The sequence below is a fragment of the Bombus terrestris genome, chromosome 7, assembly GCF_910591885.1.
Source record: "Bombus terrestris chromosome 7, iyBomTerr1.2, whole genome shotgun sequence".
NCBI classification, from domain to species: domain Eukaryota; kingdom Metazoa; phylum Arthropoda; class Insecta; order Hymenoptera; family Apidae; genus Bombus; species Bombus terrestris.
Window position 1 is genome coordinate 8,641,738 of NC_063275.1, and position 25,080 is coordinate 8,666,817.

At 35.2% G+C, this 25,080-nt stretch overlaps 1 protein-coding gene across 6 annotated transcripts in view; it reads left to right on the forward strand.

The window, feature by feature from the left end:
* LOC100644979 overlaps positions 1–25,080 on the forward strand; it is a 95,547-nt gene that overhangs the window by 28,720 nt on the left and 41,747 nt on the right. For all 6 annotated transcript variants that reach the window (XM_048407180.1, XM_048407178.1, XM_048407181.1 and 3 more), the window contains exons 8-10: positions 167–402; positions 17,099–17,520; positions 19,338–25,062. In XM_048407180.1, coding sequence (XP_048263137.1) covers positions 167–402; positions 17,099–17,520; positions 19,338–25,062 — 6,383 coding nt within the window. The remainder of the gene's footprint in view (positions 1–166; positions 403–17,098; positions 17,521–19,337; positions 25,063–25,080) is intronic.

Sequence of the window (25,080 nt, forward strand, 5' to 3'; positions counted from 1 at the left end):
ACACATAGTTTTATATTTATTGAATCATTAATAATATTATTGATATTAATATTAAACACTCGTTAAAAATAACATTAAATAAGTATTACTTATTTCGATAATAACCACTTAATATGTTTTTTAGATTTTCTGTAATACTTTTATTTTGTTTCTTCTTCCCCATTAGATTAAGTGAAACTGGTCTTCATGGATACGTGGAACTGGCTAGGAAAGTGAAGTTTTTCGGTGGAAACGGAAGCAGTGCGGTTCCGTCAACGATCGGAAGTGATGAAGTAGTGCAACGTGATAGCGCAACAAGTGCAGGCGAAGATGAGCCACATGACGATAATCATGGGAGAACAGGTCCCATTTCATCTCAAGGAAGAAGCATGCTTCGTAGAAGACGACAGTTTGACGCTCAAGGTATGTAAACATGATCTTTTATTTATTTTTATTACCTATATTATACTAACCTAATTTTTAATCCCGTTGTACATGCATAATAACAAATACATTCTACACATGATTATTTGTGCAAATATATACTATACTTTTTGTATCTTCATTTACTTTTATAATATATTCCAGAAAGCTTAAAACATAGATAATTACAAATATCAAGTGAAGTTTATACATATCAGGTAAATGTAAATATGAAACCGGAATTTGCTTATAGATGGCCCTATGTAATTATCATTAAACTGCGTCATTGATGCCAAAAGTCTTTGTTGACATCTCACAAACATTTTCGACTCAGAACAATATAAGTTTCATACAACAGCATAGTTTGCAATAGCGTTGAACATGTCGAATTTTGTGCCTGGAAACTACGATTTGCGGACAGCACTGATTTTCTGTTACCATTTGAAGAAAACTGCCGCAGAATCGCATCGAATGCTAGTCAAAGCTTACGGTGAGCATGCTCTTGGTAAATCACAGTGCTTTGAGTGGTTTAAAAAATTCAGAAGTGGCAATTTTGACGTGTGGAACGTGGAACGTGATCTATTATGAGCTGTTAAAACCTGGCGGAACCGTTAATACTGAGCGCTACCGACAACAAATGATCGACTTGAATCAAGCTTTGCGTGAAAAACGACCAGAATATAAAAAAAGGCAACACAAAGTAATTTTGCTTCATGATAATGCACCATCACATACAGCAAAACCGGTGAAGGAAACGATTGAAGCATTTAGTTGGGAAATACTTTCGCACGCGGCTTACTCACCAGACTTGGCTCCGTCCGATTACTATTTATTTGCATCGATGGGACACGCACTTTCTGACCAGCACTTCACTTCTTACGAAAATGTACGAAAATGGCTCGATGACTGGCTTGCCTCAAAAGAGCGACAGTTTTTTTCGCGTGGCATCCATCAATTGCCAGACAGGTGGGAAAAATGTACAGCTAGCGATGGGCAATACTTCGAATAAAATATTTTTAATCATTTTCATACAATAAACGTGTATTCTCTATACAAAAATTCCGGTTTCATATTTACATACCTGGTAGTAGTTGAAAAGTATTATTACATATTACCAAAATATTTGAATATCACATATTGAATAAATAATTAAATATAAACAATTAATAGTTGGAAAATATATTGATAAAAAGCTAGTCGTTAATGGAGTGAAACAAATTAATAAAATAAAGATATAGATATTTGTAGCATTCTCCAGAATATACATATACGTTTTGCTCTATTTTGCTATAAGGTATATTGAAATATTTTAGACAAGTGTATGCAGAACAAAATGAGAATTTAATAAAATTAATTTTTAATTTTAAGATAGTTTCTCAAGGTTAACTCAGTGTTTTAGATTGATAATAATTTCCACAATTTAAATCCATTTATATTAAAATAAATTATACAAGTCAATTGATTTGATATTTCAATAAACCATTATTTTATTGAGAAATATCTTCGTAAATAGTCTCCAAATAATGTGTAGAATTTTAAATACATTTATTATAAAAATAGAACTTACATTCAATTCTAATGAGTTACCAATTATTTCCTTTCGACTGTCGTGTTATAACAATAAATTCTACCAGTAGTCAATGATTTCGAGCATAATATCATCTTTCTTGTTGTGCAGTGAGCAAAATTCACTAACAAAGAAACAAACGAAAGAATACGTAACGATGAAGAAGAAGAAACAACGATGAAATCTTTACAACGCAAACAATTCATGTCTCTATAATTGAAAAGAATTTCACTTTGAATCTAAACAGCAGACTATATTCTCGCGATTGTCAACAACTAATCTTTTAGCGAACAATTGGAAATATAAATCGATATTATATACGACGTATAATTTTCTTCAATTTCATCAATCATAACAAACTGTTAAGGGATGCTATAAACCGGAAGAACGACACAGAAAAACGCTATCAGTACTTGAACACGAAATCGGTAGTGATCTGTTCATATTTGTATTTTATAGCTTCTTAGAAGGCATAACCATAACTAATAGTCGCAGTTCATACTAACTATCGTAGCAGCAAGTAACATTTCGCTTTCGTGCCTGTTTCCCCCTATTCGAGTCTTTTACATACAGGGTGTTCAAAAATTATGTCATGTCTTTGACAGATGATTCTACACCTTCAGACGTATTATGACGATTTGAAATTCATGGTTGCTTTGAGACTTTTGTTCATCGCGACAAGAAGTACAAGATGTAATAACAAAATTTGGCTTTGAAATTGAAGGCCTCCAATGATCCGCGAGTATAGAATCATCTGCCAGAGCCATAACCAATATTTTTAAATACCCTGTACGTTAGCATTCAAAGATGTATTCTAATCGCAGATCACAGGGTAAAAATTATAAGTAGCATTTTCTCAGTTTTATAAAACTTTAAAATGCAGAACACTAAACAGTTAATTAACTGTATATTATCGATATCATTTTTTTTCCTCATGTAACCTTCAACTAGTAGTCTGTGGATTTTTATGCATTTATACAAAATTTGAAGATATATTACAAATATATTTAATATACAAAAGCGTTTAAGATATGAAGAATAGAGTACATTTTCATTACAATTTTAATCTATCAATCAAGAGAAACGATTTAACTCGTCATTCGAGTAGTAATTTATGTACCTATTTAAAGATACCTATCTTTTCACACGTAGTTTTAATTTTGTTACAAATAAGTTGTATCATATTACATCGCATTTACTTTTGCAAGGTCTAAAACTGACATAACTGAAATTGATTTGTTTTTACTTTTATCAATAAATCTGATTAATGGACGTCACGGTTAACAAGTTAGTAGGTTAATAAGTAAAATAAATCCTCTATTTCTTTAGCCGTGTACATAAAAATATAAATTTTCATAAAAATCTGTAGTCTATTCAGTCAGAATATCACAATGAGTTTATTTTTCATAACAATGAAATGTTATGATTCGATTAAATTTATTTTTAATAGTTATTATACAAATAATTGCCAAACTTTCTAGAACAAATAGTAAATATACAGTGCTGTGAATAACTATAAACTCAAACACCTCAAATTGGATGCTATAGGAAATCAGGAGATATTACATGACGGATTATTGCCCATTATAACAGAAATTGAAACCAAAAAGGCATTTTTCAGCGAGATAATGCTCTTATTCGTACAGTTGCCACTAGAAAGATGTGGTTTAAGATTTCGGAAATTTCATTATTACCATGGCTGGCATCGAGACTGAATTCGATCGAGAACCTGTGGAGAATTTTAGCAACAAAAGTTTACGAAGCCACCTATGGAAAACATCATTAGAAAAAAATAAAATCCACGTGGCAGGATATTCAAAATGAAACTTTAAATAAGATAATGCATAGTACATCTAACAAATTAACAGAAGAAATAAAAAATAGAGGAAAATCCGCTAAATATTAGACGAAAACGTAACAAGATTAACATTGAGTTTATACTTTTTCACGGTCGGAAACGCAATTGTGAGAGAAAATTCAATTTTTCCTAGACTCCGAAAGAAGAAAATTTTTGTTTGTTATATCTTCAGTTTTGTCTTATATTATAGTATGAAATTGTATGAACGATTTTGTCAATTTTTGTTTTAATATTATGAAAAATCTAAAAATAGGGTTGAGTTTATAATTATTCACGGTATGGTATATGTAGTGGTAAAGATGTGTTCTATATTATACCGCAAAATTTTATACAGTATAAAAATCAATATCTATAACAAATTCAATTGTTTTCACTATAAATTCTATCACAATTTATAATACTATTTTAAACTACCAATGTTTAGTAAATTATATAGTATATCGTAAAATTTTATAATATATATATTCAGTAAATTTAAAATTCAAAATGTGTACATATAAACTATAATAGTAGAAAATAATATTTCTATAATATATAAGTAACTTTAGCATGATCTTTAATAATACACAAATACATTAGTTTTCTTAATAGGTAATTCTTTATAATGTACTAATTCCACACAAAAATAAATTTTTAATTATTAATTCATCGTGAATTTACATGATTTTATCGATTTCAAATATTAGTACTACGAGTCGATCAAATTATTAAAATATTTATGGACGATAATGTACGTACTATTATATAACATACAAGAAGTATGATACATGCAGGATCAACCTGAATGTAAATGAAACTTTGATCCTTTTGTTCCAACATTGTACTTGAAGCAACGGCATTAATATATGAGTCGAAATAGAACTGATTATGTTCGTGAATGCATGTTCTAATCCGTGATATTATAACATACTTCCAACGAATTACGATCATGTGAAAGATATCGGTGTAATGCTTAGATCGGCCGGATAGGAATTTTAACGAAAGTAGAAACATTATCTCTCGGTGGCTTCGAAACTGTGCTTTACGACCCATGTGGAGTAACACGCGTCAATTCTCCTAACGGGCTTATACAATTGCATTGACTTGCAATCTATCTTTACTCATTTTAGACTCTATGTCTATAGAGAGTCTCCTCTATGAACAAGAAATTTGACTAATAAAGAAAATTCAGTAGCTCTCTGTAAAAGGAGCTCATAAGAGAAAATAAAGAATTGGATAAATTATGTTGCAAATTTAATTCTAATTTTATAATATTATCTGCGTTTGAAGTGATAGTTCTAATGGCTCTTAAAAAGCTGATACTGCATATGTGTATTTATTACTCAATATTCTTATTTTTATTTATTATTGCTTAATCCGTGCCTTTCGGCTTTGGACGAACTTTCGGTTTTACATCTCTTATATCTATTTCTCTTCTTATAGGTCTACCTCCCTTCTTATCCACTCTATTCTATTGCGCTCTCTTAATTATTCTATCTCTAAAAACTAAAACCAGAAACTACAAATTAACAACTAATGACTAAAAACTATTGCAACTTTGGGCTTTAGCCTCCTTGCTGTGCTTCCTTCCTGTCGTTTGCCCTTCTCTTCTCTATTATTGCTTTCAGTTCTGTTAAACCTTCTCCAGTCTCATTTAACGTTTTTCCTATGTCCTTTGGTCCTCCCGTTATTTCACATTCTTCTATTACATGTCTCAGGTCTTCTTTCCTTCTACATAGTCTGCATCTTTTTTCTCCTTCTTCTTTCCAGTATTCCCTTGCTTTGGTCTCGCTTCCACATCTGAATCTCGCCAATATTCTTCTGTCCTTCCACTTCATCCTCTCTTCTAAGTACTTTGGTAATTTTTCTTTGGCTATATTTTTGTAGTGTATATTATATTTGGATTTCCTTATCCTTTTCCCCCTCTCTTCTGCTTCTCTCTTTCTTCTTCCTTCTATAATTTGATCTGCTGTCATCCTTTCTTGCTCCTCTCTTGCTTCTATCTGCGTTCCTCCCTTTCTCACCTCTTCTAGTCCCTTCTTTCTCTTTCCTGCTCTTTTCCCTTTCATGCTCATTTCCCCAGTTTCTCTCTCATTCCTTTATACACTCCTTTACTAATTCCTTTTTTGATTCTAGGGCTTTCTCTTCATAGCTTGCTGCTCTTTTTAATGCTTTTCCTTTTATTTCTATTATCTTGCATTCTTCTATCAATATATAATTATTACTCAGAATTCTTATACAGATATAAGATCATAAAGACTCTACCTTAAAACAATTTAACAAATTTTCTCTCCTTGTTAATTTGAGCTTTATGTCGCGAATAAATTTTTTTTCGCGTATAAAACGCTTAACAGTCCAAGTTTTAAATAACCACGTCCCTTCATTATGTAAATATAAAAATTATATCGTTAAAAAATTTGAAAAGTTTCGTTCAGTAAATAGTTAAATTTCAAGCTTCCCAAATATGTACGTTCATTATTTTAAAATATTGTACGGATACAAGAATGCTACCTTAGGAAGAATTTCAAGTTTAATTTCAAGTTTGTTTCATTCATTCGAAAGTATACAAACTTTGAAATATCTTTTCCGTATATCCATTCCACGTAATTAAAAACACACATTACCAACGTGTCTGCCAGCCACACCACCACGGTTTTGTATTTCAATAAGCCTATCGATTATCGAAACCATTGGCATACTAGCCCGTATGAAACCAGTCGGAGTTCTCTCTGAAACCCGCGAACGCCAGGACAGTATTATCAGCGTAGCCAGTGCGGTATCGTTTTCGTATCACAGTTCAAACACGAAATTGTTGATAAGAAAAATGTTATTCGCCGTCCCTGTCAGTGAACGTGCAAAAGATACGTAACATATATAAACACGCGATCTGAAATAACAGATACTCACTCGAAACGACCACTTATTAAATTGTCGACCATTTTAAGCAATAGAATCTTTCGATATTAAATTGTAATTTATTTAATTGAGTTGCAATGACAAAAAAATATCGTCTTTTTTAATAAAATATGATCTCTGAAATTAAAATTGCCTGAAACGAAATACATAAGATATTTGAAAATTTGAGGTTTAATTGTTCGATGAATGAAATAAAATTATATCAAATATGTTTAATTGTCTCTTTTTTTTAAATAGAATTGTTATATCTGTACGAGAGTTTAAAGTAACAAACGCGCACGCTGGAAAGACATATAGAAACATTTTTAAGTTTAACTGTTAATTACAATTTTCGATCGATAATGGAGAAAAATTCAACGTACTCGAAACAAAATCCACATCCCGTTGTTCCTATGCTTTTCGTCCCCGAGTTCGCATGATATAAGCACGAACAAACGGCCGAGTTGAATGCAAATCACGCGTTTCACGGTGTGAGATATCCATCCTATCTAGAGGGACGAACATCCTGCAAACATGGATGTGAGAAGAATATGCCAACTATTAATCACGGTCTTCGTGTCCATGTATTTCTTGCTCTTCTACGCCGGGATCGCTGTTTTTCTCTATTTTCTGTGGATAGGCTAGCCTAGCCATGAAGGTAGTCGCGTGTTCAATGTACGGAATTTCTTGAAAATCGCGTAGAGCAATCTTCTTTTCGATTTAAATCACGATGTTCTTTAAAACGAAAAGAGAAAAAGAAACTAAATAGAAACGAATCTGGCACTCTAGGATTTTATGCAGTTTCATTGAGAAAAAGTAGATCAGCGATTATATCACGAGTTAAAGTGTCATTGCGTCTCCCGTTTCTTTCTTCGCCTCATTAGAATTTATTCCAAGTCATTGGCTGTGATTTCTTCAATTTCTTTCTTTCGATTGGCTCTGTAGAAAATTTCATGTGAAAATAAGAAATAGTGTCTTTAGCTGTAGAATCGCGTACGTGTTACTGTGTCTATTTGCATTGGAACAACTAGGTATATTTTGAGATGTACGTTGCGACTCTTTCTATCTCTTTATTACGGAATTTTTCCGAAAAAATGACAAAGCGGTATCACACAAAAAATAATATCATTAAACGTAACTTCATTTATTTGATTCGTATGAGCCTATTTTATCGTATCATTCATCGCAGACTTCTCCCATATTTTTTCTTTTGTCATTTCTTTGAAATATATGATAATGTTATTATATAAAATAATATGAGATATAATCCACATCATAGGATGGTTTATTGTGCATATTGCATTCATTATGATTTTCTATATTTCGTTGTTACGATAGCTTCTCTAAACTAGTATCAAAACACAAGGCTAGCTTTATTAAACCATAGAATGTTTTTATGGTATTTATTTCAATACATTTATTAATCATTTCTTCTATATTCATATCTGACTGTTTCTCTGAAATATCTTACGTAAGAATACAAGATATGTATTATCCAATTATCTAAAATACGTAATACTACTATCGTTCTACGCTTGCATTATCTATTCGACGTCAACAAAGCTGTAATTGTAGTATTCCCATAAAAGAATAAGATTTGCTAAATCAGGCAATATTAATATATACATATAATATATGTTATATTATATAAAAAAGTTCGCTATAATTCCTTTTTCTGTGTTTCAATGAAAAATACTGAGTAGTACGTAAGATTTATTTATAATATATAGCAATAAATAATGTATATATCGATTATAAAATGATTTATTATGCTTGCATTTTAATATATTCTAATAAATTTTATTTCAATAGTTTTTCTTGAATCGTACCAAACTGGCATCGCATAAAACACTATCATTACACACAAGGCTATAAAATTAGCTTATTATCCTATGTATATTACCCTTATTTATCCGTTATAAATATAACTATTATTTTAATATTATATATCATTATTATGTTTAATTATTTTATATAATTATATGTACAATTATTGTATCTATAATTCCTTGCATTTCTTTCTCATCATTCTCCGAAAAATCACAGCAGCGTCTCATCAGGGTTCAGACGACGGCATTGACTATAAAACGATTTACCACGGTTTCATCGAAGGGAACTCATATAATTAGGAAAATTCTAATAATATTATCACAGAACACGTTCGTTTGAAAACAGACTTTGCCTGAAAACGTGAGAACAGTACGCCCACTTATAATCCGCTTTTAATTAATTAACAGCACCATCGGATAATGCTTCTGTCGGTTACAAGGAATAGGAGGAAACCCGGTGTCTCGATTGTTTCCTTTCGTGCGGCAGACGCAAATTTTTGTTTTGTAATATATATATATGTATGTGTACCTACACGAAGAAACGTGGAGAGCTGGCTTTTGAGCGCGGGAGAAGCAAGCGAGCGAGCAGGTGAGACGAAGCGAAGCGGGGCTGAGGGAAACAGCATAGAAATAATAGTATAACAACGTTCTCTGTATCGCACTATAGTCCGCTCACCTGCGACGCTTATACAAGGTGTCACGAACTCATCGTAGAGTCGCCGTCGTTGCTAACATTTTTGTTTGCTTTCTGCGTATTCTCACATTTTTTCTCTTTATTTTCTACGTATTATAATTATATGTTATACGTTCTTATTTTCTGGTTAAATTTGAATTTCTAGAGATTTTCTTTGCGTAGACAAAAGACCTCAGAAACTGTCTTTTTGTTTCGTAACTTTTGTAATTATAATTTGCATACTCTTATTTTTATGTTTAATTTATTATTTCAAGGGATTTGATCTTCTTTTGAGATTTTCTTTGCAGAGATGTAAGATTAGAGGCATTCGTGAACTTCTATCTTTTTCTTTTCATTTCATGTGCACTGTAATTGCATGTTGCACATTTTTATTCTGTGGAAGTATATTTAAATCAAAATTTCAAGGATTTTGCCTGATTTTGAAAGTTACATTGGGAAGATTTTTATTGTGTTTGTTTGTATGGTAAGGAAAAAGATAACAAGTGAAACTAAAATTTTTGTACCGTGTCTTAAACATTCTCGAATTGTTACACGCGGATTTATGTATTTCTTTATCTAATCGTGCTATGATATAAACTGTAATATATATATACCGTTCCGTATAATATAAATAAGAATTTAAATATATTGTAAAGATAAATAATAACGTATTAAATATCTATCATATCAAAAAATATTGTATAAGGAAGTAAAATTGAAAATGACACTTACAAAATTATTTGTTATCGTTTAAGTAGTCTATAATAAATATGGTGTTTTATTTTCTTTTCTATATAACGCCATAATTATTTTCATTATCGTTTCGATATAATTAACATTGAGCCGAAAATTAAAATGCGACGTGTAATATTTAAACTGTTTTTCTATTAAATAACGTCGCTGTATTAATTTACATTTTAAATATTGTACGGGATATCAAAATTAGAGATATTGCAAGCGGACTCATTATTGCGAAATATGGTTGTTTTATTCCATCTTTTACCCAAAATTGAAGAAGACTTAATTAAATATGCATACTTACACCTGAATCAAATATTACATAAAAAATTGGAATTGAAATTACTGCGAAAACTTTTTTACCTTTTAAACAAGATTAATAATTTATAATCTTGATTTCAATTAAATGAACGACGCGATATAATTAACCTTCTACGACGCTGCGTAACTTAAAAATACATCTGTATAACTATATTTAAATATATCTATATATTCTATATATTCTAGTGCTATATCATTACGCCAATGCAATACTAATGCAATACTAAGCAATCTAATCAGAACAATTATTGATTTCCATTTTTCCAACAAAAGTAAAAACATAAAATATTACTGGACTGCAGATACTTGTACAATTTCATATTTTTGCAAACATAATTAAAGAAATGAAAGGTAAATATTACTAAATATCACAAGTACTTTACTTTCGACGTTTCATATATTTCTATTATTATATGTATTGTGTGCATTTTTGAATAGTAAATTAAAATCGTATTTCTTTTTTAATTTTTAAGTTACATTTTACCATAAATATATATATAAATATTCGCAGACTGAGTACTAAATTACCTATACATAAGAAATCATAATAATCATCGTGCAACGTAATTTTCTTCCTTCTCGTACATTTTTACAAGCTCTTGCAATGAGACAACCAAAAAATACTACTCGATCATATACCATCGATATCAATCGCAATTTCTCAAATTAAACTCCAACTCTAAAGCTACTTTTTCTCTTTTCCTTGGTTTAGTTAGTTATTCGGTGTTGGTCAAGGTAAATGAGATAAAAGCAGCGCGTATTAATCGCGGCTGTCAACTGTGGGGCATTATTATCGTCGCTCTTCACGGACGCGGATGCCACGGTCGAGCGAATGTTGTTCGAGCTACATTCGCTACGCACCACCCGGTGTACATATAATATACGCTATAACGACGCCACTATAGAGATTGTTCGGTGCCGTAGTAAGGTAGTGACCGATGCTGTGGGATTCAGGTGTGCCTCACGGCTCACGGTACAAACGCTCTCAGTTTAGCGGCGGTAGCCCACGCGAATCGCCAGTGCTTTCTTTGACAGTGCATCGTTTACCTCGAAACGATGACGAAAAGCCGAGAGTCCGCAATGGTTTCCGTCGTGGTACGTTGCCATCGGTCCTCGCGAACTTTCCAAACAGTTCTGTGACAAAAGTTCGTGAACTTGATTAGTGTGTGCCACAGGTGCGCAACGCCGGATCACCACCGATCGTTGCAAGGGAAACCAACGGCCGAAGAAGCCCCTGACAACGAGAATTAACGCCCAGGGAGTTGTAAACAGAGTGATACTCGTGGTTCCACACGATCTTGTTTGGTACGACCAGCATCAGTACTTACGTGTAATATGTGATTAATATTTACTGTTAGTTTGGCGACTCTTGAAGATTTTTAGTCATTTTTGGACACCGTGTATAGATTGGATTTGCGTGGAGTTAAATTTGATAGCCTCGAACGAAAGGATTTTTATAGCGTCGCGTTTCTTTAAAGCTTCTTTTGTTCAGGACTACTTACTTTCCGTTTTGGATGCGTCAAGTTAAAGGTTGCAAGTCCTTGAATGTTCTTAATTGTTAACTGATATTATCGCCGCCTTAATAATCTCGATAGCTCGGCTTACATTTAACTTTGGGTTAGGAAATTTTGAAATATTTTCAATTTCAATTTCAAATGAGATAATATATTGGGCTAGTGTAATATTTAATTTTTATAACTTGATCCTATTTTTTATCCAATATTGTTTCTTCATTCTTAATAAATTACTTTAGTTTACGAAAATTATTAAAAAATCAAAACTGATGTGTGTGATTTTTCATTTCAATTTTAAAAATTGCCTTTAAAAGTCTTTCTATATATTCAATTGAGAGCAATACAAAGACGATGATTCAAAGATCGTAGTAAGGTTAATACAATAATGATATAATTAGGTATATCATTATATATCTTACAGAGTAATTCTAATTCGTATTTTATACTCTGCGCAATAAATTTCATTTACATAATTTTCGTCGCGTAAAACACAGAATATAGAACTCACATTAAAATTAAGTATAGTGGGATCCTCTGTAATCTGTAAAGTCAAAGATAATTATACCCCGCGTTATACGAAGCCATTCATATTTGCGCGTTCAAATATTTCTTCCTTTTTATTTCCTTAACCATTTCACTCTCATTGTTATTTTCCAAATGGCGGGGGCAGTAGCAATTTCCTACATTTTATTTTACTGAAATTAAACTCTTGTGGTTTACCTATTATGCAGCAATATATCATTGAGGGTTAAGGTAATGTTCTCAGTGGTAGGATAACATTCACCGAGTTAAAGCAGTAAAAAACACTCAATTAGTATACATTAGTATACATTAGTAATCTTATGCGATACTATTTAGAATTCGTATGATCACAATGCATGAGATTAGGCAAATAACGAATACGACGGAGAATTGTCGACAATTTTAGTGTAGTCTTGGAAGATTTTTAACGACCTAGCAAAATTCGGAGCGGAAAAAGATGGAATGCGGAGATAGAGGGAATTAATTGTAACATATAAACGCACGTGGGGAGAGGTAACATAGCAGGTTATTCTTTATTCCACAAAAGTAGGCTATTTTCAGCGTATTATTGCTACCGATGAGAAAAAATATCAGTCTTACCGAGCGCCGTCTAATTGCATTTTGCTTACATTTTTCTATTAATTCGTCCATCACTCCGAAATTCAAAATAATAAATCTTCGTTCAAATCATATTAAGATTCATTCCAAGATATCTTTTACTTCGTCCATTATTACAACAACTAAAATTACATATTTTCGATCATTCATAAATCGCCAACGATATAGCAACAAGATGTAGCGCTAAATTTAGCACGCGATTCGCAGGAATACCTTAGACGGTCATTTACATTTCCACCAATGAGAAATGTCGTACCCGCGAGTTTCTCAACCAGTGTCAGCAAGTCCAATGCGTTTTTCTTCGTTGTTAACTTCCATTAGAGGTTCAAATGATCTGCTTTTCATTCTCACATCCATATCCATTCATAATTCATTTACGACGCTTGCCCCTTCCTTTCTTCTTATTGTTCCTTTATTTCCTCATAATTGTTTCCATGTTCTGGTGTCTCATGCACGCGGATCTGAACGCAACCATTCACGTTGGAATCTGAACATGGTCACACGACGTGCAGAATCATATGCACGTGGACAAATATCAATTCGTGCCATTGACCAGGTAATTCATCAGTGCGTAAAAAGCAGACACTGAACGTGTCAGCTACAACAGTGTTCAGGTCTTCTCGTTGTTTCTCGTCGCGTCAATCGCCACCTCCGCGGTATCGTCTTTATCTATTGTGAGAAATCAAGAAGTAATATAAAAATATATACATGCACTGGTTATGTCTATCCTAGCGTTACGCGGATTGTGCGAAGTTGCAATCGCGACGAACGATACAGAGGATCGTGGTCGAAGAAATTTAAACAAATATGGATTTAGCGAGTTTCTGAAAAATTACGAGATTTCATTCTCTGAGGTACAATGTTAAAAGCTTAAAAATTTGGTCATCTCGATGTAAGTGCAACTAGTTTTTAGTTCTTGTTATTTTGTATTAAAAGGGAATTTATCCTTTTATTAAAACTCGGAGAAAAGATTAGTTTAAAATTTTTTTTTTAATTTAGGTAACTGTTTATAGTTGCATCGGTCACTATAATGGGTTATTACCGACTTAGATGGAATTATAGGTTGAGTTTTGTCGCTTTTAGAACAGATCGATGTGTTTTAAAAAAAAATTTGCAGTTACAACATTTGATTTAAATTTTTGGACATGAGGCGAATCTATTTTAAAATTCAAGGAAATAAATCCTATATTTTAGTTCTTCTTCGGTTCATTCGTTAATAACTTGTTTTCCTTATTATGGAACAAAATAATTATGTGGATGAAAATAACTTTTACAACCAGAGAAACACAGATTTTTAATTAGTACTGTAATTTTTATAAACATTATTCTATGAGCATAAACAACAGAATCGAGGAACTATCTTCAGTGAAAGGGAATAAGGAAACATATTCGGTTAAATTAATTTATTTCACTCAGTCTCCTATCATATTTTAGTATTTTTGCAATTCACTATATTAAGTAGTTGGAATAATTGTGTATCAAACATATCATATTTATTATTGTCTCGTTTGGGACATACAAAAAAGTATGAGGTCTTCGTCGGTAGACTTGTAGCACAATCATGAAGAAAGAATATTTTTGACTGGGAACTTTAAAATATTGGAAGAGTAATAAACAGCGTGCCCTCTAGAAATTAGACAAACTTAATATTAGGTCATCCCATAAGTTCGTGCCGTTTTTCGAGCGGTTATATATGTTAGGATTGTTTACATACCTTTCAGTTTCATGAAAAAATGTAATCCCCCTCTCGTTGTACAACTTCTTCCCATTTTTCATTATTCCGTCTCGATAAAAGTTCTCTTGTTTTTCTTTAAAGTACGAAATGTATACATAAAGGTCGGCATGAACTTATGGGATGACCTAATACATTTAAACGGTACTTTAGAAATATGTAACAATACGAGTCCAACGTCTCGATCTGGAGGAATACCGGAACTTTACCGAAAAGCCGATCACTTCTTGCTCCTGAGTCACAACCCATGTTACACTTTATTATGTATTAATTAAGTATCAACGAACAAATTACAAGGGAACATTGAGAAGAAAAATTAAGATTATACTGTAAAATGTTTGGTCTGTTTTATTAAAAGAAACATTTATTGCAAAAGATACAATATGTTTATAATAATCAAAATAATTTTTAACAAACAGCAAATAATTATATTTTCAGTATAATTAAAAGTGGAGTATGTACAGAGTTTCTTATCTCAGAGTATCTGTCACAAAGCTATATCTCGATAATGATTAATAATGTGAAAAAGCGGTACAGGGATAAATTGTTCGGTTCTGTGGGGTGCGTATTATAGGCTAATTCGTTTTATCAACGTTATTATACCTTTCAAGATTTTATATTTTTTTTTTTACGGAATCTTATATTTTTTGTTTGATATCCTTTCAGAGCATGAAGGAACAAATTCATCGATCTTATAAACCATATTTCAATTCACATATTTTGAACGTACCAGAATTGTTTTCGTACAATTCGTTTGTTATGGAAAAAGTAATGCGTCAAGTAAAAAATAAATACTAATCAACGATCGTATTGTAAACATGGTAATACGATTCAGAGATTATGCTCCACTTGTAGTATCATGGAAATTTAGGTATAAATTTTTTCCTGATACTATTTATAATTTGTAATTTATTTACAATAAATTAGTTATACAGATATTAATTAAACAGAAAACAATGATTGTTTAATTTGGAACTAAATGTAACAATCTTACTCTAATTTGACCACTCTCGCAACTGAACAGTGCCAACAACTCAATCTCTCAGCTACGCTAGTAACTCACGCAACTCGACAACGCTAACCACTCAATCTCTCAACAGCGCTAACAACGCTAACAACTCTACTCTTCGGCTATTACACATGTGACGAAACGAATAGAGATTTAAAAAAAGGTTCACCCATCTACTCGAAATCATTTTACCTTTCCTTCATTAAAAGCTTACGTTATACTATATACTATTACGCTATAAACAATATAGCAATGAGGGGAAAGTAAAATGATTTCCAATAAATGGCTGAACCTTTCGTTTTAATCATTTTTTATTTCGTCACATATATAATAGCCAATAGCACAATCTCTGAGTCATACTACCATACACCGCCCGCGGCTAATTAGCGGCTAAGAATGATTCATTCATTACCTTCGTGAAATATCTATTTAGGACCCTCATTTGTCGATACACCTTATGGTAAAACAATTAAATGGACTAACTCGATTTTAATAAATTAATTTATTAAAGTCCTAGTCACAAAAATAAATCTTTTGCAAAGTGTCTTTTGCCATATTAATTCAATTTATTAAGTACGTAAATAGAATATAAATTTTTTCTGGAAGTATAGAAGTATTTATTCAATCGTAATTTATTATCCCATAATAAGATTTGTAAAAAAGTATTCAAAAGTGTTCAGAGTTTAATTAACATAAAATAATTATATTTATAAGTGCACACAATTTTTCCAATGTTTTAAATAAATGTATATGTTAACGTATTATTATTTCAAAAAATGACAAATTTGCATATAAGTTCTGAAAAAATAAGTACGATAAAAACGATTAACATTCTGTGCAAAAACTTACTTTTAATTTAATTTATTAAAAATGTTAATGAATAATCTTAAAGGAGATTCGTGATAAATCACAATATGCGAATTCAAACTGCACAAAATGTAAAATCAAATTTTTATTTGAAAGAAAGTGAAAGCAAAAATTTAATTCAAACTAAATGAAAAACAAACTGCTTGCGGAATTATTAATAATACTTTGCATCGAATATTACATATTTTCAAAGACATTACATATTTCCCCTATGAATCTTTATTTCCACTTATCTATGAAACAATCATACACATATAAATACTTGTACCCATCATTTATCAGAAAATGCTCGTTTACTTTCTTCCTATCGAAAAGATGGCGATATTCTGCTTAAAGAACCCAATTAAAAAGACAAATTTTCATAGATTTCTATTCGAGGTATTCGATAGCTCTATTCTTTGAAACCGGTTGATCTACAACGGTGTGCACTACGCGATAACATTTCAATCAATAGCGATAATTATTGCTAATACCAGTGATAAGTCACGATATCGGAGCATTTTTTTCTTTGATCTGGAACTTATCGAACAACGAGTAAACTAATGATACGCAAACCATCGTGTATTTTCAAAAGGTTCTCGACGAAGGGGACGATCGCACGCGAGGACCTGCTGCGCGGAGGAGCTTCAGAGCTTCCAAACGTTACACGTGATCGGGCGTGACGGAAGACAGCACAGTCCAACCGGAAGTCAGCCACAGGATCAGCCATTGGTCGACTACAGACGATTGGTATTTATCAGTTCGGATTCGTCTTCTGGTCGTGAAGAGGACGACGCTGACAGCAGTTGTTCGAGTTCCTCGTTTTTGAACGGGCTGCCACGTGCTGGCAGCCATACGCAATCTCTGGAGGACTGCGATTGGGATTACTTTGAGAGCGGATCCTTGCCTCTGCCAGCCGGTGTACCTGTCACTATTGGCGCGAGCAACGTGGGCGCAGAAACTAGCACCAGCCAGGATTGGAGCTGTTGTCCTGGACGTGGTTCCACTGCTTGTCAGGTAGATTGTTTTATAAAAGTCGAATTCAGGTGGAGAGATAACAGCTTTTTGATTACATGTGAGATTTTTATCGAAGATTGAGTCAGAGAAGGATAAAGTATAAGCCAGGAAAATATCGTGAGATGCATGGGAGCAGTGTATATATAGATATGCTGGTGGTCACCTACTCGTTATTTTTATCGCAAAACTCTAATTTTACTTTATTTCATGTTTTACGGAATAAGTTTCCCTAATCTTATTTTCTAATTATCTTATTATAAATGTTATATCACTCATCTCACGTATTCCTTATAAACAGACTGCGGATGTTTACACATTCATGTAGAATGTAAAAATACAAAAATGCATATAATGCATCAACGTGCAAAAATATAAAATATACCAAAAAAATAGAGCTCGTTATAATATCTGACAGAAGAAATAAATCCTTGTTTAGGTTGCATTTCGCTTAGCTTTCCTTAGTTATGCTCATAAAAACATCAATTTGCATAAACATCCATAACTTGGTTACAAGATATACACATACTTACAACGTGAATGATGTGAGAAATTTATAATAAAATAGAAACCAAAAATATATACATGAGTCAATAAAAATTACCACTTGAAATAACTCGTTCTCTATGGACTTTATAAAGAAATGTTCCAAATGAAATTTGTTGTATTCGAGAGAACTGAAAAATAAATTTTAATTTTTTCATATATTACATTTTTTGAATTATTAATACGGTCTCGAATTTTTTAAATGATATTTCATGTTTTTTACTACTATGTTGTAGTCACTAAAAAGATGAATTCGATCTATAATAAGGTAACTTTCAGTTAACCTTGAATTTCACAACAACACGAAGATCTGTAGAGATTTAACTACTTCTGTATCAGCCCTAAGATCGACTCAAATCTTTCCAATAATAATTTTGTTTATCACATGGAGCAAAATATGTGATTACAAATTATGCTGTATATTATAAAAAATTTGATCGCGTAACTTTCATTCCGTGTTTGTATTTTAAAATAAAGATAAATTTAAGTAGCTCGATATCATTTCATGTAATTCCCTTGCACTTTCTTGTCTATTGTTATCTCTTATCGACATCTGACAATAATCTGTAAAAGCAACCAGTGTCTATTTAAACGCAATTTTATGACTACTGCTCTTCCAATTCGTAGTTTCATGATAGACGTGAGATACGAACTCGCTATAGATTAAATATTCGGAAATTTTGCAAAAAGATTGCCATAATGACTCATACAAAGTGCGAAAAATTTTGCAATTTCAATAAAAAGGAAAAATATTTTTGAAATATGTTATCGCATAATTATTCCAACGTCTCTAATAGATAATGGATATTTCTTTTCTAATAATTTCAATTTAACATACATATAACTTAAAACCAATAATACAATCAAAACAGTGTTGATTGTTCTTATAAAGTGTCGTATTTATTACAACAGCAAGGAACTCTTACCTAGTTTTTATAGTACAAATGAAATAATCTGTAAAGAAGTATTATTCGAATATTAATGAATATAAACACTGCTGACTATAAATATTGAAACATCTATTAATGTTCCATATAAATTGAATGTTATTCATTGCTTTCATCTTTTAACTATTTTATAATAAATTGTTACTTCATTTGGATCATACATGTTTTATCACGTAAAATAGAATTAAAAATAAAATTAATTGAAATTTTTCAATAAAAGTACACATGTATGTATACCTATATAAGTAATGCGTAAAAGAATGATAAATAAATAAACGAATCTAAAAATATATAAAATCTTATATTTTTCATTATTCTTCTGCACAGGCCTGTGGAGGTTCCCGAAGCGCGAACGTGTTACCAGTTCCAGTACCAATCCCCGTGCCGGTGCCATATCCGGTACCAGTTCCAGCATCTCTGTGGACGAGCGACTTTGCAGCAGCTGCCTCCTCCATGATAAGCCGTAACAGCGATGCTCACGCGGAACCAGGAACATTGAGGTTGAGAGGCGACCCAGCTACACCCTGGTTCGCTTGGCATCCACGATTCAACCAGCCTCTACACGGAGCCAGGCTCGATCCACGACTAACTGGTGTCTTCGATCCGACAACCTGTACTTTTAGACCTGACCAAATTCTAGCACCGCCATTATACGGCTCCACCATTGAAGCTTCGTCCATTCCATCGACAGAAGAACTTCGTCAACGAGTGAGCAGCTTGCATGTCAACCAAGATGAAAACGACGACGCTGCAGTAAGCAGTACAACAAAATCTATGGAGGAAGCTGTGTTGGACGTTTGCAATGAATCGAAAACCGCAGAGCAATCTTCCACGAATGGATGTGGCAAATTAAACGAATCGAAGGCCGGAGAAGAAGAAGAAAGTAACGACGAGACGAACGAGACAAAAAAAAGCGAGGAAATGGATTGTCTAGATTCCGTGAGCGTGTCCTTCGAGAGCAGAAGGGGACAAAGAATGTTCCAGCACGATGATTCTGGCAGCTCTTCTGGTCGATCTTCAGCGGATAGCAGCGATTTGGAAGAAGATTCCTCTTCTCATAGGTTCTCGAGAGTCTTCGTCGTTAACGATGATTCCCTTACAAGCGATAACGATATAGAGGATAATGAGGACGAGGATGAAGATTCTGATTCTGCTACTGAGGATGGTATCACCTTGAAGAGGGTCAAGGCTCTTCCTGATCAGGAACCCGTGGTTTTGCAGTATGTACGGTTCTTTAGCGAAGATGCGAATTATGAAGACGCGAATAATGATAATGATACAGGAAATAATAACAAGCAAGATTTAGAGAAAGAGAAGAGGTCGATTTGCGAAAATGATAGTTCAGAAGCTAATGATAAGTTTGAAGGAGTGGACAACATTAATGAGAAAAAAAAGTCTCGTGGAAAGAGGCACAATTTGGAAATGAGCAATGATAAACGAATATCTCTATCGTTATTACAGCGTGAAATGCCTGAAGAAATGTATATTGCGAGCGACAATGATTGTTCAGAAAATCAGATAGAGTTAAAGTCTATAAAAACCTTGGATCCTGATAGGATCGAGCCCGCTATTTTCGACAATACCACTGAAAATATTGCAGAAAAAGAAAAAATAATTATGAAGGAGAAGATGTTTGGTAAAATAGAAAAGGGTAATTCAGGAATTGACGAATCCATGTTATCAGACCAAATACCGTCTAATACCGAAAATTCGGATTCAGATAATCAAACGCAGCTGTCATCGACGGATACCTGGGATTTAAATATAATTCCAGACTCATTAGAAATGTCTGGACAGGAAATGGTAAACGATACTGGTTCGTCTGTCGAGAATACCGAAGAGAAGCCGAAATGTCACGCTTTGACACCGTTGATAATTCCCGGAGCCGAGAATGGTACTGATTGCAGTGAAATAAGTAATAGCGATTATCGTGAAATCGATAATACTTTATCAGATATAATGACCGTGGAGAATGTAGATCGCAACAATCATAATCAGAAGCATGACGCACCAGCCGATTTGAATTCGAATTTAAACATTACGAACGTTTCTTCAGGGTCGGAAAGTTTTACTAGCAACGAGACGAATACAACAAACAGCGAGGTGAGCAGCGACGAACTGCACGAGTACGAACTCACGTCCACCAACGCGTCTTCGTCTTTCGAGAACAACGAGTTCTCCTTTTCAGCAACGAACAACGAGCTGCTGTCAAGATTGAATAAAAAAAACGAGGAAAGAGCACCGTGGCAACAGACTCTGCGAAGCAACGACACCGTTAAAACAGCCAAGGACAATCATTGCGAGGAGCCTGACGTTACCGCATCGGACCGAGCGAAATGGAACGCACAACGCGAGGCAACAACCGTTGAGCAATCGTCGGATTATAGGAACGACAAAGGTGTCGCAAGCTTTTGTACGGAAAGCGATTCGATGACAATTACAACGGAGGACGATCAATCCGTTGCACATAAATCAAGAAAATCGACGGTATTGGAGTCCAAAGATGGTGTGGTGGAAGACAACGACCTGAATCACGACGATGGAATCGAGTTGAAATCAGCGGGCTCTGACGTGGGCGACATGATAACCAACAAGATCCAAGAGATGTTCAAGAGTAGCACTGACAGCGCAGGTAAAGCGGAAAGTGCGCATGACAGCGGTGGTTTGGTGAGAGGCGAGAGTCCTGCTTCCAGCCAGGTGGTAGGAGAAGTGGAAGTTCGCGGGAGAGGTGGTGAATGTAGTAGTAGTATCGATGGTGGTGGCGCCGCTGGAATCGCGGAGGGGATAGAAGGGGGATCGACACGGTTTCGCTCAGTCGAGCGACGCCCGTCTACTCGAAAGGAGAATGGATTCCCTCCTGCCGCGTCGACGAAGGATTCAATCAGTCAACAATTTCCCCCAACGATACAAAACAACAATCTCAGCAACAATAATAGCAACAAATATAGAAGCCTTGTGATGATCACTCAGGAAGCCTCGTATCAACCAGTGAGTGTGATCACCTCGGACACAACGACCTTGTTGCAGCCGGATGAAGTGCATACGGCTAGCCAGGGTCTAGCTGGGTATTTCCAGCTGGCGCTGGAAGCAGTGTCTGAACAACCGCATCGTAAGAATGGTCAGGGTCCAAGGAAACCCTTGATGGTGAAACGGTTGGCTAGTGTAACTGCGAATCATTCGGAAGCGGAAGTGGACAGCGGATTGAGTGTCGGGAGTGCTAGTGAAAGCGACGACGTGTCGGTGAAAAACGCGACGAAAATCTGTGGTCGACAGGAAAATGAAGATACGAAGGAGCGTTTGGGTGGCGAACAGCGCGACGGAATACGGACACGTGTGTCATCGCAGTCCTGCGATGACAATTCCGCCAGCGGTGCGGTCGTGATCCTTGAGGAAGGTCTGGCAGACGATGATTCGTGGGTGGAAGAAGTTTCGCACGATGAAGACGAACCTGGCGCTACTACAGCCACCGAAGAAAGCTCCGAGGATGAAGCGAATAACCTTGGAGATCGTGAAGAGGAACTTCGTGGTTACCACAGACAGGCTATCGACTTCACTTTGCACACGATCGTCGAAGAATCTTGCGAGGAAAGCGAAGCAGAGCCTAGCATGGCTGCAGGTAGTCCATCCAAGAAACAAAGACCTCCATCTGCTTCTGAATTGGAAAAATATTTCTTTTTTGGGCTTGGAGGAGATGGTAATAATTCGAGCATGGGTTCCCGCGAAGTTGACAGTCTTTCGGAGACTTCGTCGATTTATTCCGAAGGTTTGGAATCCCTGGGACAGGACGAAAGTCCAGGGAATGGACAGAATCAAGAGAAATCAAATTCTGGAGAAGGATTTTTGAATTCTTCGAGACTCGAAAAATACTTTCTATCAGAGTTTCTGGGATTTGATCAGGATAGACGTGACTCAGATGGTTCAGTAGGCAGTGATTCAGAAGGAAGACCAAGTCCCGAAGCGCAGAGAAGAAAGAAACTGGTTCGCGCCAGAGGAACCGGTAGATCGCACAGTTCCTCTTTGGACAATTTATTGGCTCTTACTCAAAGTTCACAGAACTTGAGTTCGCAAAATTCTCTTCAAGATCTAAGTTTAAATCAAGATGCGCAAGAAACCCAATCAGAAGGTTCTTCCACTGAAACTGATGGAGCGGATGATGGTCAAACTGCAGCCTTTGGAACCGATGGACAATTTGATACTGTGAAACGAAAGAAAAAGAAGCCTAGAAATTTAGGAACGCAAAGTCCACGTGTTCCAGATGACAGAAACAAAACTCCAGAACCGAATAGAGAAATGGTTTTGGTGGGAGAAGTAGTGATGGAGAACGAGGCAGAAGCAATCAATTCGGAAGATTCGGAGAGAGCAAAGACTCCTCAACCAGAGTGTATCCTGTCTTCCTCTTCCTCTCCATTGACTGCTGTTAATTCTTCGTTGACATCGGCGTCGCTGATCGATTCAAATAGAAATATACAAATGAGTTCGGGTGAGTCTCTGAGCTACAATCAAAGGTCGAAACAACAATCGCGAGACTCTGGATTTGTAGGAAGCTGCGATGATCTGTTACAACACCAGAAACTACCTGACGATGGGCAATCCGGTACGGAGCTCAGTCAAGAAACTGGGAAAGATCGTTCTAATAACGAGGTCGGTGAGAATGCTCAAGATACCAGTCAAACCTCCATAGAAGGTGTCTCCGAAGTTGAAAAGGGAAACGCAGCTAAAGTAGATCATCACCTAAGCCATACAACACTGCCTCACTTGCCAAACGCGTCTTTATCAAGGAAGGATAGCTTTAACAATTGGTCCAGCGACGAGGAAACAAACTTGATGATGTCAAAAATGAGACAGTTCTTCAAAACCATGGTTGCAAATTCAAACGGCCAGAATCAGAATACCTCCAGCGCAAACTCAAGTGGGGCTTCACCTGCCCCAAGTCCTAGGTTACCTGGTTACTCTGCAAAAGCCAGACTATGTCCTCAAAATCGTACGAAACCGCCACAATTGGTATACTTTGAGAACGAACTGACTAGGTTGATGAAAACCGTGCCTGGAATTCGAGACGAACAAGTACGAGAGATCGTTGAATACTTGAGTTCTGAGGACACGTGGTCTGATTCGTATGACAGTTCGGATTATACCAGCTCCGATTTGGAAGGCGCAGCGGGCGGCCGTCGATCAGCACTGCAGGAACAGATCTCTCAAAGCTGCCAGCAGATTATCAGTAAATTCGATACCACGTCTGGTGACAATCTGCTGGACAAGGAGAGGGAAGATAAAACCGAACCGACTGCAGTGCAGCCTCCCTGCCTAGGCAAAGATACCGCATTTGTGTATCAGAAACTGGTTCAAAGTTTCACGAAAATGGCCGGTGATAGTGCAAGCTCCGACGCCAATTCGACACCACATAGTAGTCCACCGTTAATTGCTAAGGTGATGCACCATATCGGTAGTCGATTGGTTGCTTTAATGCATGAGGTTTCTGAAGGTGGACCAGCTGTTCAACATCATTCCAGCTGGAGACGTTACACGCAACATCATCGTACACCGTCTTCGGCGTCAACTACAGAAGACGATGATTCTACATCAGATTCAACTAATGCTCCTTCGTCGACGCACTTGCAATTACCCAGATCGAAGTCTCATGATCCTCTATTGCTAATTAATAGTCATCCAGCAGCTTCAACTGGACAGGAGGGTGAAGAACGTGAAGCTAGTGATTACGAAAGATTCTCTTGGCGCGGAAGCTTCGAATCTGCGTTAATGGCAGCAGATTCTAGGACAAAATTGAGTCTCCTGGCGTGTTCCGGAGATAGTGTAGGTGCTAGTGTTAGTGCTAACGCCTTGGCCATGGCTGCTAAGCGTCGCAGTGCCGGAGATCTGTTGTTCAATCCGAAAAGTTTCTCGAGGGAACAGTTGGATAGAGTTAGAAGTTGTGGATCCATTGGTGGTGGGAGTGCAGGTGCTGCCAGTGGATGCGGAGGATCCGTGGAGGAGAGGATCTGGAGTAACAGGAGAAGGTCTTCCGTTCCTGACGCCAATACCAGAGGAGAATCTGGTAAATTTGTTATATTAT